This window comes from Brachyhypopomus gauderio, chromosome 10 (genome assembly GCF_052324685.1).
Source record: "Brachyhypopomus gauderio isolate BG-103 chromosome 10, BGAUD_0.2, whole genome shotgun sequence".
In the NCBI taxonomy this organism is placed as follows: Eukaryota; Metazoa; Chordata; class Actinopteri; order Gymnotiformes; family Hypopomidae; genus Brachyhypopomus; species Brachyhypopomus gauderio.
Genome location: NC_135220.1, coordinates 1,512,337 through 1,525,612, shown reverse-complemented (window position 1 = coordinate 1,525,612; position 13,276 = coordinate 1,512,337). Strand labels below are relative to the sequence as shown.

General features: G+C 44.7%; 2 protein-coding genes across 8 annotated transcripts in view; one reads left to right on the top strand and one right to left on the bottom strand.

Moving 5' to 3' along the window:
* Positions 1-6,908, top strand: part of arhgef25a (Rho guanine nucleotide exchange factor (GEF) 25a) — a 50,121-nt gene extending 43,213 nt beyond the window's left edge. For 4 of the 5 annotated variants that reach the window (XM_077018528.1, XM_077018533.1, XM_077018530.1 and 1 more), the window contains 5 exons: positions 59-250; positions 994-1,174; positions 1,720-1,937; positions 2,372-2,539; positions 3,951-6,908. In XM_077018528.1, the coding sequence (XP_076874643.1) occupies positions 59-250; positions 994-1,174; positions 1,720-1,937; positions 2,372-2,539; positions 3,951-4,073 (882 nt within the window). In that variant the 3' untranslated portion in view covers positions 4,074-6,908. The remainder of the gene's footprint in view (positions 1-58; positions 251-993; positions 1,175-1,719; positions 1,938-2,371; positions 2,540-3,950) is intronic. The other variant, XM_077018529.1, reaches the window with a different exon arrangement.
* A 199-nt stretch (positions 6,909-7,107) lies between these two features.
* sp5l (Sp5 transcription factor-like) lies at positions 7,108-12,892 on the bottom strand. Of its 3 annotated transcripts, none has more exons than XM_077018535.1 (3): positions 9,847-11,225; positions 9,505-9,632; positions 7,108-8,928 (listed from the first exon to the last, which is right to left on the bottom strand). In XM_077018535.1, exons 1-3 carry the CDS (start codon positions 9,902-9,904, stop codon positions 7,873-7,875), a joined length of 1,242 nt encoding a protein of 413 aa, XP_076874650.1. In that variant the 5' UTR covers positions 9,905-11,225; the 3' UTR covers positions 7,108-7,872. The 3 variants fall into 3 exon arrangements, with proteins under 3 accessions (XP_076874650.1, XP_076874652.1, XP_076874651.1); XM_077018537.1 differs by lacking the exon at positions 9,847-11,225 and adding an exon at positions 11,232-12,892 and having other exon boundaries at positions 7,110-8,928; XM_077018536.1 differs by having other exon boundaries at positions 7,110-8,928; positions 9,505-9,678.
* Positions 12,893-13,276: the final 384 nt, after the last annotated feature.

Genomic DNA, 13,276 nt, shown 5'->3' with positions numbered 1-13,276 from the left:
GTCCATAGACCCGGGGGGTGTCCCAGTGGCTAAAGCCACTCTCTCACTCTCTCCGCAGGGCAAGATCACAGCCCAGGGAAAGCTGCTTCAGCAGGACACGTTTACCGTCAGCGAACAGGACAGCGGCTTCCTGTCCCGGCCCAAAGAGCGTCGGGTCTTCCTGTTTGAACAGATTGTCATTTTTAGTGAGCCTATAGATCGGAAGAAAGGCTTCTCCCTCCCTGGTTACATCTTTAAAAACAGCATTAAGGTGGGCCTACTGTCTGAGAAGTGTGTTTACCAAACAAACTGCAGACCCCTCCGAATGCCATCTTGGTCATTAGAATGTTCAGGCCGTTATGTCAAATAACGCTTCATTCAGGACTGCAGGACTATTACGTGTTGCTTAGTTATGATGTCAGATGGCCAGATCACTTCCATTTCCCCCTCCAGCTGTTCATTAATAGGTCATTAAGCAGGAATAGAAGTAACTCCACTTATATCTGCAGTATCAGTAACTGTAATATCATCTGATCTCTCAGTTTGACCATGATTCATAACTTGCCCATTTTACCGAGCCACTCTCCTCCCCAGTGCTCATAAGCAGCTTATTAATATGTATTAGATGCATTATTATGCTCCATTTGCACAATTTATTGGATTTTCCTAAACCTCCTGGACAAATATTTCTTATGAGTTATTAGACCAGCATAATATCTTGTCTATCAGTGTCTGTAAGGTGAGATCACCCATGTGTAGGCATCATGACAGCATCATGGATTTGGCAATCATTTTCATTGCACGTCCATAATTTGTACGAGCACCCCAGAATTTTCTGGATGATGAATCTTGATGAGTTCAGTCCGAACCTGGATGATGAATTTTAGTTCGGCCCAGTAGACGTACCACACATACGTAGACTTGTTTGTAATTGGTGAGAATATCGGAGCCTTGCATCGTCCCTCCACCTGGTTGGTGTTCTGAGATGACGTGTTCCCTGTGCGTGTCTGGCAGATGAGCTGTCTGGGCGTGGAAGCGTGCGTGGACGGCCACCCCGCACGCTTCGCGCTGACGTCTCGCGGGGCCGATAGCAACACTGTGCGCTTCGTGCTGCAAGCCTCCAACGCCGACGTCAGCAGGTCATGGGTCAGCGACGTCAGCCAGATCCTGGAGACCCAGCGCAACTTCCTCAACGGTGAGCTGCGACCACGCCCCTCCCCTGGCCCCGCCCCAGGGACCGCCCTCCATCCAAAGCCCTCCCCTCACTGTACAACCCGTCTGTGGTCCTCGAGCCCCCGGACCAGCAGTAGGTGCAGGAGCAGTCGAATGTGGCCCAGTGTGTCAGAGCTTCTCCCAGCAGGAGGGGAGTTTAATTGAAAGGGAATGTTTGATCCTTTTCTGAGATTCGTGTCTTTCTGATCAACAAAGCAGAAAATAAAAATTTAAGCATTAAATATGAGTTTTTATTTAATCAGAGTTATGCAAAGCAAAGCTGCAGTTTATATTATATTGAGGACGTCTGACATCATTTGTGAATAATTCAGAGATTACAGTAGAGGTCGAATATGTAATGGAAGAGATGTTTTGGAAAGATTATCTAAACCCACAGTCACACACACACATACACACACACACTCACTCACTCACTCTCTCTCTCTCTCTCTAACTCTCTCTCTCTCTCTCTCTCTCTCTCTCTCTCTCTCATTGGCTGAACGCTGTGCTCTGCACTGTGTTGCTCAGCTCTGCAGTCGCCCATCGAGTACCAGCGGAAGGAGAGTAAGAGCAACAGCCTGGGCCGCAGTATGAGACCCCCCATGGCAGTCATGCCAGGCCTGAGGCCCCATTCCTCCGCCTCCATCGACAGACAGAGGGCGCCGTGCCTCCGTGCCTACAACTCCTCACTCCCCTCACTGTACCTGCCCAGCCAGACCCCTGCAGACACGCACGCACAGCCAGAGGTACGCCCCCCGCTCACCCACAATGCTTCACCACACCCCTCAGACTCACTCCTCTAGATTTTGATTTTCTGAGCCTGAGGTGGGTGTCTATGATGCATTTTAAATCGCACGAGTGATTTAAATGTTGTGCTCCTAGATGCACTTGTATTAGGGATTCAGTTCAAAAGGCTTATTGTACCTTGAGCTCAAGGTGTAAGAAAAATGTGTGCGCACACACATCCACGCACGTGCGTGCACATACACACACACACACACACAAAGCTGTAATGAGCCCTGATCAAACGACTCAGTATCAACTCTGAATCTCTCAGTAACTACAGACCTGCGCAGAACCAGAACCTGAGGCCCCAGACAGCTCCCTCAATGATCAGACAGGGTTCAGTGACTCCGGGCCAGAAACACTGCACTAATTGGTGCGCTGTGGCGTTTTTCAGACAGTGCACGAGCAGAATTGCATGCTGGGATCCAGGCTGGAGTCTCGGGCGGTGTCCCCAGCACACGTGCAGCTTGCCTTCGCCGATGGGTCTCCCCTCACACAGACCCGACTGCACCGCCAGACGGTCTCCAACGGCGTCTACCACTCCAGCACACACAGCTCACAGGTACAACATGTTCTCACATGCACCGCTTAGGTAATGATTCAAAAACAAGCAAAGGAACAAAAGAAAAAGAAACAAACCCCTTTTGCGCTTCGGACCAGAAAAGAAGCCACAATGCTCCCCCTGCTGGATATTAGTGGCAGCACAACGCACTGTTCCTTAATGCATCATTTCTAAAATAGCTTAGTGAATAGCTAAGATCTTGTCAGTTAATCGGGGTAGCTATTTCAGATCTCATAACGTACATGTGGATTCATGTATCACATACAGTGTAGTGTAGACCTGAACATAATTTACTGAAGCGTGATACCAAAAGTATCCGGCACATTCCAAAGGCCTCACCGGCAGGTCCCTAGCAAACCGCACCAGTCGCCTTCGCACCCGTGCTCGGCTTCTGGGTGTCAGTGGCCCCCGGGGGCCCCATCCGACGTCTGGTGGCTGCGTGGGCTTGTTTATCTTAATTACTCAGATCTTCTGGGCTGTGCCGCAAAGCAAACAGGAAGGGGAGAGGGAGGTCTGAGATCAGCGGCCTGATTGCTGGGGTACCATGGAGATGCTGCCGGGCAGGAGAGCAGGGTGGGCAGCAGCTGGCCAACAGGGGAAGTAGGTGATGAATGCCCGGGGTGGTTTGGGAAAAGAAACCTCTCTCAGTTGTGGAGGGAGGCGTTGGTGTTTTAGTGCATATCGATCGTCTGCTGACCTGTTAACGGCCGTCGTTTTTTAATTTTTTTTATGTAGCTTTTTTTGTTGCTTGAGTGATTGTTTGGACTGGCTTAATTTTTTAGCACTGTTTGATAGAAAGTGTCATTTCTCCTCAGAGCAAAATTGAAACACTGGACTGGTATGTTGTTGTATGGGTAAGGTGGTCTACAGTGGGTTGGTGTGAGGAGTTGGCTGGGTTGTTCTGAGAAAAGGGGTGGCAGGGTTTCTCTGTGGGACTCACAGTGGTGCAAGACAGACAAGACAGTTTGTCTCTCCCTCTCCTGTGTTGGCTGTCTGCCTCCTGATCTCATGCCGGGTAGCCCAGATGTATCAGTGTCGCACTGTGCGTGGTACGAGGAGGTGAATCAGACTGTGTTTTGAATCTGCATATGTACTGCATGCTCTGTTACTGTCAGCCTATTTTATGAACTGTACGGAGCTGCGTGAATCACGGACCCGTTCGAACGGATTTGGACTCTGTGGTGAAGTTAATGAAGGAACTCAGAGAGTTACTCTCAGAGACTCGAATCAAACATTATGTAATTGGGGATTACATGCAAATTTCCCTGCTGTGTTAGGCTGAGTCCTTTTTCCTCATGTATAAAGAAGAAAAAAAAAAGATTTAGGAACGTTTGGAATTATTTGAAGGCTGAACTGTTCCATGTTAACAGATTTTCTCCCCGTGTGTGTCTCTGCCCGTCACCAAAAACAGCAGCGCTCCGGGGAGGACGCTTTCAGAGCTTGGCCGCGGGAGGCGGGACTGATGGCTCCAGGCCCCTCCTCCAGTCTACAGCACTCCAATAACCTGGCCCAGCTGGACGAGGACGAACTATAAACCTTGACCCTTAACCCCATGGCCCCTGGGAGCCAATCACAGCCTGGACGTGTCCTCTCTTGCCTCCGTCACTGGCGGACCTCGCTCACGTGATTGGCCCCATGCCGACCCTGGTCCACTCGCACTCTGACGGAAACGACCAAGCCGCTTGTTTGTTTTTTTCTTATTTATCCTTTCAAGTAGCAGTGCGTTTTATTCAAGAGAGAAATGACCATTCCTTCATCGGGAGGACACTGGAGTTGGAATTATTGGAGATTCTTTTGTTTGTTTTTTTTTTTTTTTTTAATGAACGTCTGTGTGGGTGTAAATGAGTGTGTGTGAGTGTGTGTGCACGTATGTGTATACACAGTGGTCATCGCTTCAGTATTGTAAATGTGCTTTTCCCCTCAACAATGTGCTCTGCAGTTCAGACGACTGATCACACACCTTCATGCGTCTCTGTGGGGGTGCCAGGAAGATGCAGTTCTGCTGGGCCTGTTTGCACAGGCCCTGTCAAATTGCCCGGCTTCACCCAGTGTGGTGTTCTGAAGGAGCCCGTGGAAAGCAGAGTGACTACTCTGTATATACCGTATGGGGAAGACATATTGACTGACTCTTGTGCATTAAGATACAGTAGCTTCACTCTGTTTCTCTCTCTCTCTCTTTCTCTCTCTCTCTCTTTCTCTCTGAAAAAAAAGAGATCGTCCAGTGATATAGTTCTCTATTCTGTTTGACTTCACGGCGCTGTTTGATCTGAGTGCAGACACAGCGCCCCCTTGAGACACTTAGCTGGTATGATGCAAGGCCAGGGGCTGGATTGGGTCGTTCAGTCTGCATCTGCAGCTCCTGTCGGACGTGTCCAGGGGCGGATTTAGCATGCACCACCTCCCTGGGGCTGAAAAGGACACTCCCAACACTCTCTGGGAACACCAGACCGTTTGGGGGAAGTGCTACTGTAATGACGGTCTTACATTATATCCGTCTTCACACGTGATTGGTGGCTTGGTTTTGGCTCCTCCCCCATCTTGATCCGTGATGCCTGCTGCACTGTCGTTCACTCTCTCGATGAAGGGGTTTCCAAGACAACACATGACAAATAATGAATTGTGATGACTCAGATATTACTTTAAAACAAAAACATTCCCATATTGGTATATCACCAAGTGCCAAAAGCGGTAACCAGTGCCCTTAAGTGTGTATGTTTAAAAGTAAAACAACTAGATACATTTGAAGATTACACATATGGAGCCTATGCATAGTAATGGTCTAAGTGGGTGTGAGATCCATTAAAAAAACCTATATCTGAAATCTTACCCATGAAAAAGAAACAATTATGCCTGAAATCATTGTTTGCATACGTGATTTATGACTTGTACATGATTTTGTTATTTAATTTGATTTGATGATTCTAAAATATTTCACCTTATGGATGTGCGCACAAATGTGTTCACCACTCAACTGGTTCAGTGACGTCAAAACCTTACAGACATACATTCAGAAATGATGTTCAAAATCTGCAGACGAATGTGAACAGTTGCCATTTTAAATATATATATTTTTTTATCCATGGAGGCAATTTCTTTGCTTTTTAGAATCTTCTTCTCAAAAGAGGAAATACTGTACTGAAAAGGAAAATGATTTGTGACTGGCAATCACTTTCAAAATTGCTTTGCCAATTGCAACATTTGCCCAGTTGAGGGCGCCAGACTGCTTTGGCACTACAGCAGACACTTATGATTAATCTTTTCAATAGAAAAAGTTTCCCAAAAGCATAGCAGTGTTTGGTTAACGTAAAAATTGGATTGGATTGGATTTGGATTACGATTACCTTAAGAGACTTTGACTTTTGGGAAACTCACCCCTATAAAATAGCACCAAAGCTTGTATATTTTAATGTTGGAATGTGTAAAATGCATATACCCAATTGCTCTTAAAATGAATGTCCCACGGTTCACATTCTATTGTCTTGCCATGATATTGTAATAACAAATAGACAATATAGCCCTGTACTGTACTGAGTAGGAGTTCGGACTCTCTATTGCCTTTGCACAAGTCTAAACATTTGCATGCTTTGTTATATAAAACCCCTAAATACCAAGCAGCAGAGGATAATATAAGACCTGGCGAAAAGATCGACATGATGGGAAGTCTAGATGACGGATTTCGTTGTATCATATCGAATAAACTGTGTCTGTTTTGGAGTAAAAGAGCTTTCATATCTCTTTTTTTTTGGATTTTTTTCTTTTCTGTCATTTTATGAGCATTTTCTTCATCAAGCATCAAAATACATATTGTATAAATCAAATCTTCCATTTTAAATAACTTTGGTGTCCGTGGTTAGAGTCGCCGTCACCTTTTAACACCGTTACATTCGAGAACAAAAGCCTGTGTGTGTGAGAGACAAGTGGGGAGCCACTTAAGTAGCATCTGGGTCATTTGTCCTGAAGCCGGGTCATATTCTGGGCAGTAAAGACCTAACAGTCGCCCGTCGGTGATATAGAGCACTGGAGAGAGAGGGGGTCTTGACGTACCTGCTTTCCAAAGGGTGTGAAATCAAAGCAGCTTTGTGGCACTAGCGTCACGGCCCGAGCAGCTGGGGTTGTATTAGCTGTGAGCCCCATGGGGGGTATCATCCTCAGTCATTGTTGCCCCAGTTATTACCACCGCGAGAGCAAGAGGCCACTAAAAGATCACATGACTGTGAACTTGATGGCAGAAGGTCAGGGCACTGTCTCCATCAATGGCCTTCCTATTTACGGCAAGGTGCGAGATGTCTGAGGGCTCTCCAGTCGTTTGTCCTTTTAAAGTGTACCCTTAGCACCTAAGAACAATGGCCGCATGACATTAGCATCCTGAATACGCTTCAGTTAACATATGAATCATCTGTGCAGCCAGCATTGTGAACCTCACGCGACTGTAGATTTAATGTTAGTTTACGGTTAGCCATTTGCTCCTTTTTGCACTTCAGTTAGCAGGTGAGGAGTGTGTGCATAATGGAATGAATAACACCAGGCTGGAGATGTTGTTTTCACCAATTATTCAACTTTATTATTATTATTTTTTTTTTACATGCTTTTTAAGTCTTCATAGAACTGTGCTATATGAACATTATATCCATCACTGCACTTTCTGAGGCCATAGTTAAACACGCAGGAACAAAACGACAAAAAGGAATGTTTTGAGTGCAAATCAACTTGGTACAGGAGTGAAAAAATGTACATGTGGCAACGTATTTTCAGAAACAACGACAACAAAAAAAGAAAAAAGACAATGTGATTGAAATTAATATTTCATGTTAAGGCAACATTTTCTGTCAAAAAGAACAATCAAGCTTGTTTAATAAATACTTTTCATTTTGTGCTTGTACATTTCCTGATGAATCTAAAATGTGATAAATATTCAAATTTGTGCAAAGACCCTGGTTACGTTACGTGTTGGTACATTGAGACTGAAACCATGTAAAAAAAAAACTCGTACATCTGTGACATTTCTTCTTCTTTGCGTTGGCAATGCGTACCAGCCGGTGCAGGTTCCTTCGGTCTTTACAGAGTCTTTAGATGCTGAATGCAGCAATGCATGTACTGGACTGGCATTCATCCTCCACCTCCACCGGCTGTGTGGCGTTTTAAACTGCGATCGACTCCAGCTGCTTTACAGAAGTCATTATATCGGTCAGTGCCATCACACTACCAGCCAGCCAAACAGTTTTGAAGCTGCGCTGAACTTTTGGAATATGGCTTTGCTGCCCATGAGAGTCATTTGGGTGACGCAGAAACGCAGCGCTCTTCACGGTGTCCGAGAGAGAGTCTGGATCTCCCCCTCACTCCCTCTTGATGTTGCTCAGCGTGGCTTCGCTCGGGGAGGCCTGGCTCCCGCGGCCTTTCCTGCCCTGGTGGGTCTTCACGTGCTTGGAGAGGTGGTCGCTGCGCATGAATCTCTTGCCACACTGCGGGCAGCCGAAGCGCTTCTCCCCCGTGTGCGTGCGCAGGTGCCGCTGGAGCTCGTCTGAGCGCGTGAAGCTCTTGCCGCAGAAGAGCCAGTTGCAGACGAAGGGCCGCTCGCCGGCGTGCCATCGCAGGTGGGCCTTCAGGTGAGACGTCTTCTTGTACACCTTGCCGCACTCGGGGACGTGGCACACGTGGAGCCTCTTCTTCCCGAACTCCATGCCGCCTCCCCCGCCGCCCCCCGCCGCCTGACAGTTGGGGCACTTGCAGCGACGACAGCGACGGGTGGAGCTCAGCAAGCTCTTGGAGCCGCCCGTCAGCAGGGCGGCGATCTGCGGCTGGTGGCTCAGGACCAGCTGCCGGCCGAGGGAGAAGGGGTGGTGGCCGGGTGGGGCGCCTCCGCCCTGGGGGAGGCTCCACCACTGCTGGCCGTCCTCCACGTGGCCCCCGCGGAGGTGCGACCTGGCCGAGCTGTTCTGCAGGAAGCCCGTGAAGTTCTGGCTGACGGTGTTGTGCTGCGTGTAGTACTGGGCACTCCCTTGTGCCTGGGAAGACAGCATCTTGACTGGAGAGAGCTCGAAGGAGTAGGTGGTGGCTGGCTCGGCAGGAGGGGTGAGGGGCAACTCGTGGTGGTGCGGGTGGTGGTGGTGGTGGTGGTGCGTATGTGAGCCCAGTCCAGTCTGCACGTGGCCGGGGAACTGCACCTTGGGAACGGTGAACGCCATCTGATGGGCGCTCAGACTGGAGCTGGGCGCCATGTCGTTGCCCCACAGCTGAAACATACTGGATGCAGATCCCACGGGCCCTTCATAGGGAAACTGGGGCCCCTCCGGGCCCACGGTGCCACTCACCTGCCAAGTCTGACTGCACGTGGTGGCCAGGAAGGAGAGTGGGTTGGGGCCGCTCTCAGGAGAGGAGCTAGGGGTGCGGTCCTGGAGGGGACACGTGAAAATGTCAGTAACTAAGACCAGGGCTGCAGTGGGAAATAAAATTACACTTTCCTCTGCAATTCAATTTTTACACAAGTTATTATCTTTATAACAGTACATAATAATGGTGAGATGAAAATAATACAGTGATTTATTACATCTTACATCGTTACATTAAATGTATTTATTAACAATTAATTGATTTATTTTTATGTGTAAAACCAGTGTTTACCAAGTATATAAAATGTAATGTAATATATTAAATACATTCAAGGAAACAAAAAACTGTTTTAACAGGGCAACATAAACGCAGTGTAAAGTACTATTGAAAACTATATCTTACAGTTTAGTTATAAATTTACCATGAAATTTGTCTCAATAAAATGTCATTCGAACATTAAAATAATCCGCACACATTTTACAACTGCAGCTCTAATTAATTTTTAAAAAGTTTCGCTTCCCAACTATTCATTGAGAGAGCGTTGTAATGCATTAATTTATTAGCTATTTGGCATGATAGAAAAGCAAGGAATGGAAATTAAAATAAATGAGCATGAATATTTTTTTAAATGATCAAACCTGTAAGAAGTTGTGCAGGAAGTTGTCCGTCCTGGACAATGTTAGCGCAGCCATCTGCCTACGCGTTCCCGAGATCCACACCTGTGCGCGCAGCGAGGCGAGGGCGAGCAGCGACGTCCAAAGGCGTACTGAGGAGCGCGCGCATCCGTGTCAGCAATGAACCCCTAACAACAACTGCGACCATTAACGCAGTTATTACGAACAATAATCCCTGAAGTAACTCGACTCATTTGAGCTTCAGTCTTTTTTTCCCCGAACTCCTGAAGTTGAGTGGCTAACTGTCCCCTCTAGAAGTTTTAAGAGTCCTTTTTCGCAGCCACTGGCGTTCAAACAAGGACTCACCCTTTTGAAGTGTGACGACGAGCCTATTGCAATAAATCCTTAGGCGGTCGGATCGCATCTTCTCTTTATAGAGAAAAGATCCTCTCCACGGGGTCTCTTAAGTACGTACCAGGAGCGGCCGTGAATGGAGGGAGAGGTGCGGTAGGGGTAAAAGGGAGGGGGATGTTTGGGAGATTAGGTAACGGGGGTGTGTAGAGTATCACCAGGCTAACCTTAATTTCATCCTAATGAAAATTCACCAAATGTCGAACCTTGAAACTCAATTTTCTTCGACCAGCTCCTTATGTGGAGTTTATAATACTAGAAATCAACAAAAGCAATGTTGATCACTAGGAATGATGTTTATAGTTTGACATGAAACCCATATTAAAATATCTATTTTTACCTTTATTTTTAATGATAGGAACAATATTGGTGATTTATATGGAGCATCTGTATCTTTAGTGCCTCGCTTAAAGGTTTAAATGTTTAAATACAAATGTATTCCGCACGTCACAATATTAAGCAGTCATTTATTTCAGTCGAAACACAAACATAATTAGGCTCCCATATAAATGCCAATCCTATAAATAAAAGTATGCTACAGTTAGTGTAGACCAAAGTGTATGTTTTGTTATATACAGAAGTCTACACTCGTTTTGTCATGAAGGACATTTCTCTGAGTTTAGCCACACGTGCAGGACATTTTTCCCGAGGCCCTTTGACTAGCAAAACAACAGGGCGAATAGAATAAAAGCCCCCCAACGCCCCCCAACTCGCTCTCGCTGTTAAGTGACATGCCAAATAAACGACTCTGCGTGACGTTTTCACACTCCGGGTTCAAGTTAAGGGCGTCATCACATTTAAACGGATTAAATGCAGATCGTGGAGGCACGATAGGTTGATCTAACACTACGAGCCGGTGTTCCATTCCGAGAACTTTAACCAACTCGTTTAACATCTTAATGCACACAACGCCCGCGCCGCTTTGTGCTGTCCGCATTCATGCACGCCGGATTCTTATTCAGGCTCTCATCTCAGATCGCATAACAATCGACCTTTGTTTTTAACCGAGCCTTAAGTTTCTTCCATCTACCACCGAGTGATTAAATGTATAAATATAATTCTTTTAAAGTTCTCTTTCATTCTTTTATCTTATTTTTCTTCACTGTCGGCAAACGTCTGAAAGATTTACTTTAAGTCAATCAAACACTTTGTAACGCGATAAATCTCTAGAAGACGAATTAGGCCTTGGCCATTTCTAGGAACTATATAGCTGTGACTATAGACTTAGGCTCCATAATCTGAATTATTTTAATGCTTCAATTAATTTAATATATGAAATTAATTTAAAGAATATTATGATATATCGCTTAATGCATTTATAAGACAAATTCAGTACTTACACCGCTCGCAGCATTGACCCGAATGGTTACGAGGACCCCACAAGCCTTAAATGTTGTTAGTAATCCACATACAAATTTACTTACAAATTAACTTGAGAATACAAAGGTTGATGACGCTGTTGTTACACTGGTTCTCTGCGTTCATCAGAATCTCACAGCCATAAGAATGTAATGGCCTAAATAATAAGTCCAGTGTGGAGAAAATAGCATATTTGCATGTTATATGCATGTTCATGCAAATGAAAATATATTAAAATACACCAGAAGCAAAATATGTCATTAAACTTATCTGAATGTAAATAATGCTTTAGAAGACACCATCATATTCAGCCGAGCATATGTATAATAGGAAAATTTACAGGCTAATAGGTTAATATTATGTAATGATTGTTTATTTAAATTTTTTTCCAGTGGCAATAATACAGGTCTATTTTTATTACAGTCACCATGCATTGTATACAAATGCTCCCAAATGAAAATATTGTTAGCATTAAGAGGGAATGAAGCTATTTGATCAGAATAAAAATGTAAAAACAAGCTGAACTCCTTTAATTCTGGAAGAGAATTCAAGCACTGGGACCCTCACAGAGAAAGAGTGCTATAACTGTAGTCTGTAATTGGAATTCGTACAAATGCTTTATCGTTTATTTTATAAGAACATTGTGTGTTCTGCAGTAACAGGTGCTAAGATAGTCTGCTCATACATAAAGTTAATGCATTTCCCATCATCTGTGTTGGTGACCTAAAAACATTCTTGGAGGTTAAATTAAAGTGCATAGTAACGATAGTTCTGTGTTGTATAATGGCTGAATTTACCTAGAGGTAAGTGCATTTCCACCACAAAGTGATCAGCATGATCTAAGATGGTGCGTTTGCATTGCAGGAAATACTAGTTCCTCATAGTGCCTGAAACAGTGGCATTCATTGCATAACTTAGTCATTGTTAATTGATTTTTGTCTTGTTCCTGTCATTGACACTTCTTGAGAAGCAACTACTTCTACCAAAAATCAAATATCTCTTGAGTCATTGCAAAAAAAATAAATTAATTAATAACATTAAGAAAATAAGCAAAATACCACGGCATTTCAAAATGGTGAAACTAAATAATCTATAAGTAACTGTCAATTATTGATTGTACTCTAAAATGTATTCTGTCATAATACTCTTGAAAAATACTACATAATAGTTCTAATAATAAACTTCTAGCAAAACTGCATAATAACAATCCCCACATAATACTACATTATACATGTGAACAAATCAGTTAGTGAGTGTGAGCCCCACGCTCGCACCGTTAGCACTCTGATTAATGTTTAGTACTGCAGTACAGCATACTTCATTTGCATATGTTTATTTACTGGTTAATCTAAAGAATACAGAGAAACAAATCATTAACATCTTTACTCAAAATGTTTTTGTTATGAAATTACAGTTTTCAGAGAAGGAGCTTGTAAAAAACACTTTCTTGTACACACATAAACAACAAATTCCTGTAGTGTTTTGGGGGCAATTAAGGTGTGTGATACTCATAAAACAAAATAACAGTCGAATGCAAGAAAAAGGGTAAAAGACAGAAGTATAATATGTCAAATATTTGGTGGCGTTAAGAAAGGAGGCTGCCTCGTTCTCATTCTCTGGGCTTCATTACCAAGCAGAAGTTGTTAATTACCCTGATTCTTATTTCCTGTCCCCTAATCCCCCCCCCTCTCTTTCCCACCCCCACTCTGACTGCCTCCCAGATGAGTGTCTTTGAAGTGCAAAGTATGTTCGCCTTACTTTGAACTGTGAAAACAATGCTCCCCGTGATTGTGCTTACCTTCCCCATGCTACCTCATTTAAATAGACCCGGATATGGCTTCTACCATTTTCAAGGGAAAACTCCTTACCAGAGATCCCAGCCTTCATTAGGCACCGGCAGAGATGCCAGGCAAACAGCCATGCTGCATCTACCAGTGAGGGCTCAGACATAGAGAAGTGATCACTTATAGCTCTTGTGATGTAAAACCACGCTCTGTATGGTTTCACTTACTGCGTTCTGGCTTTC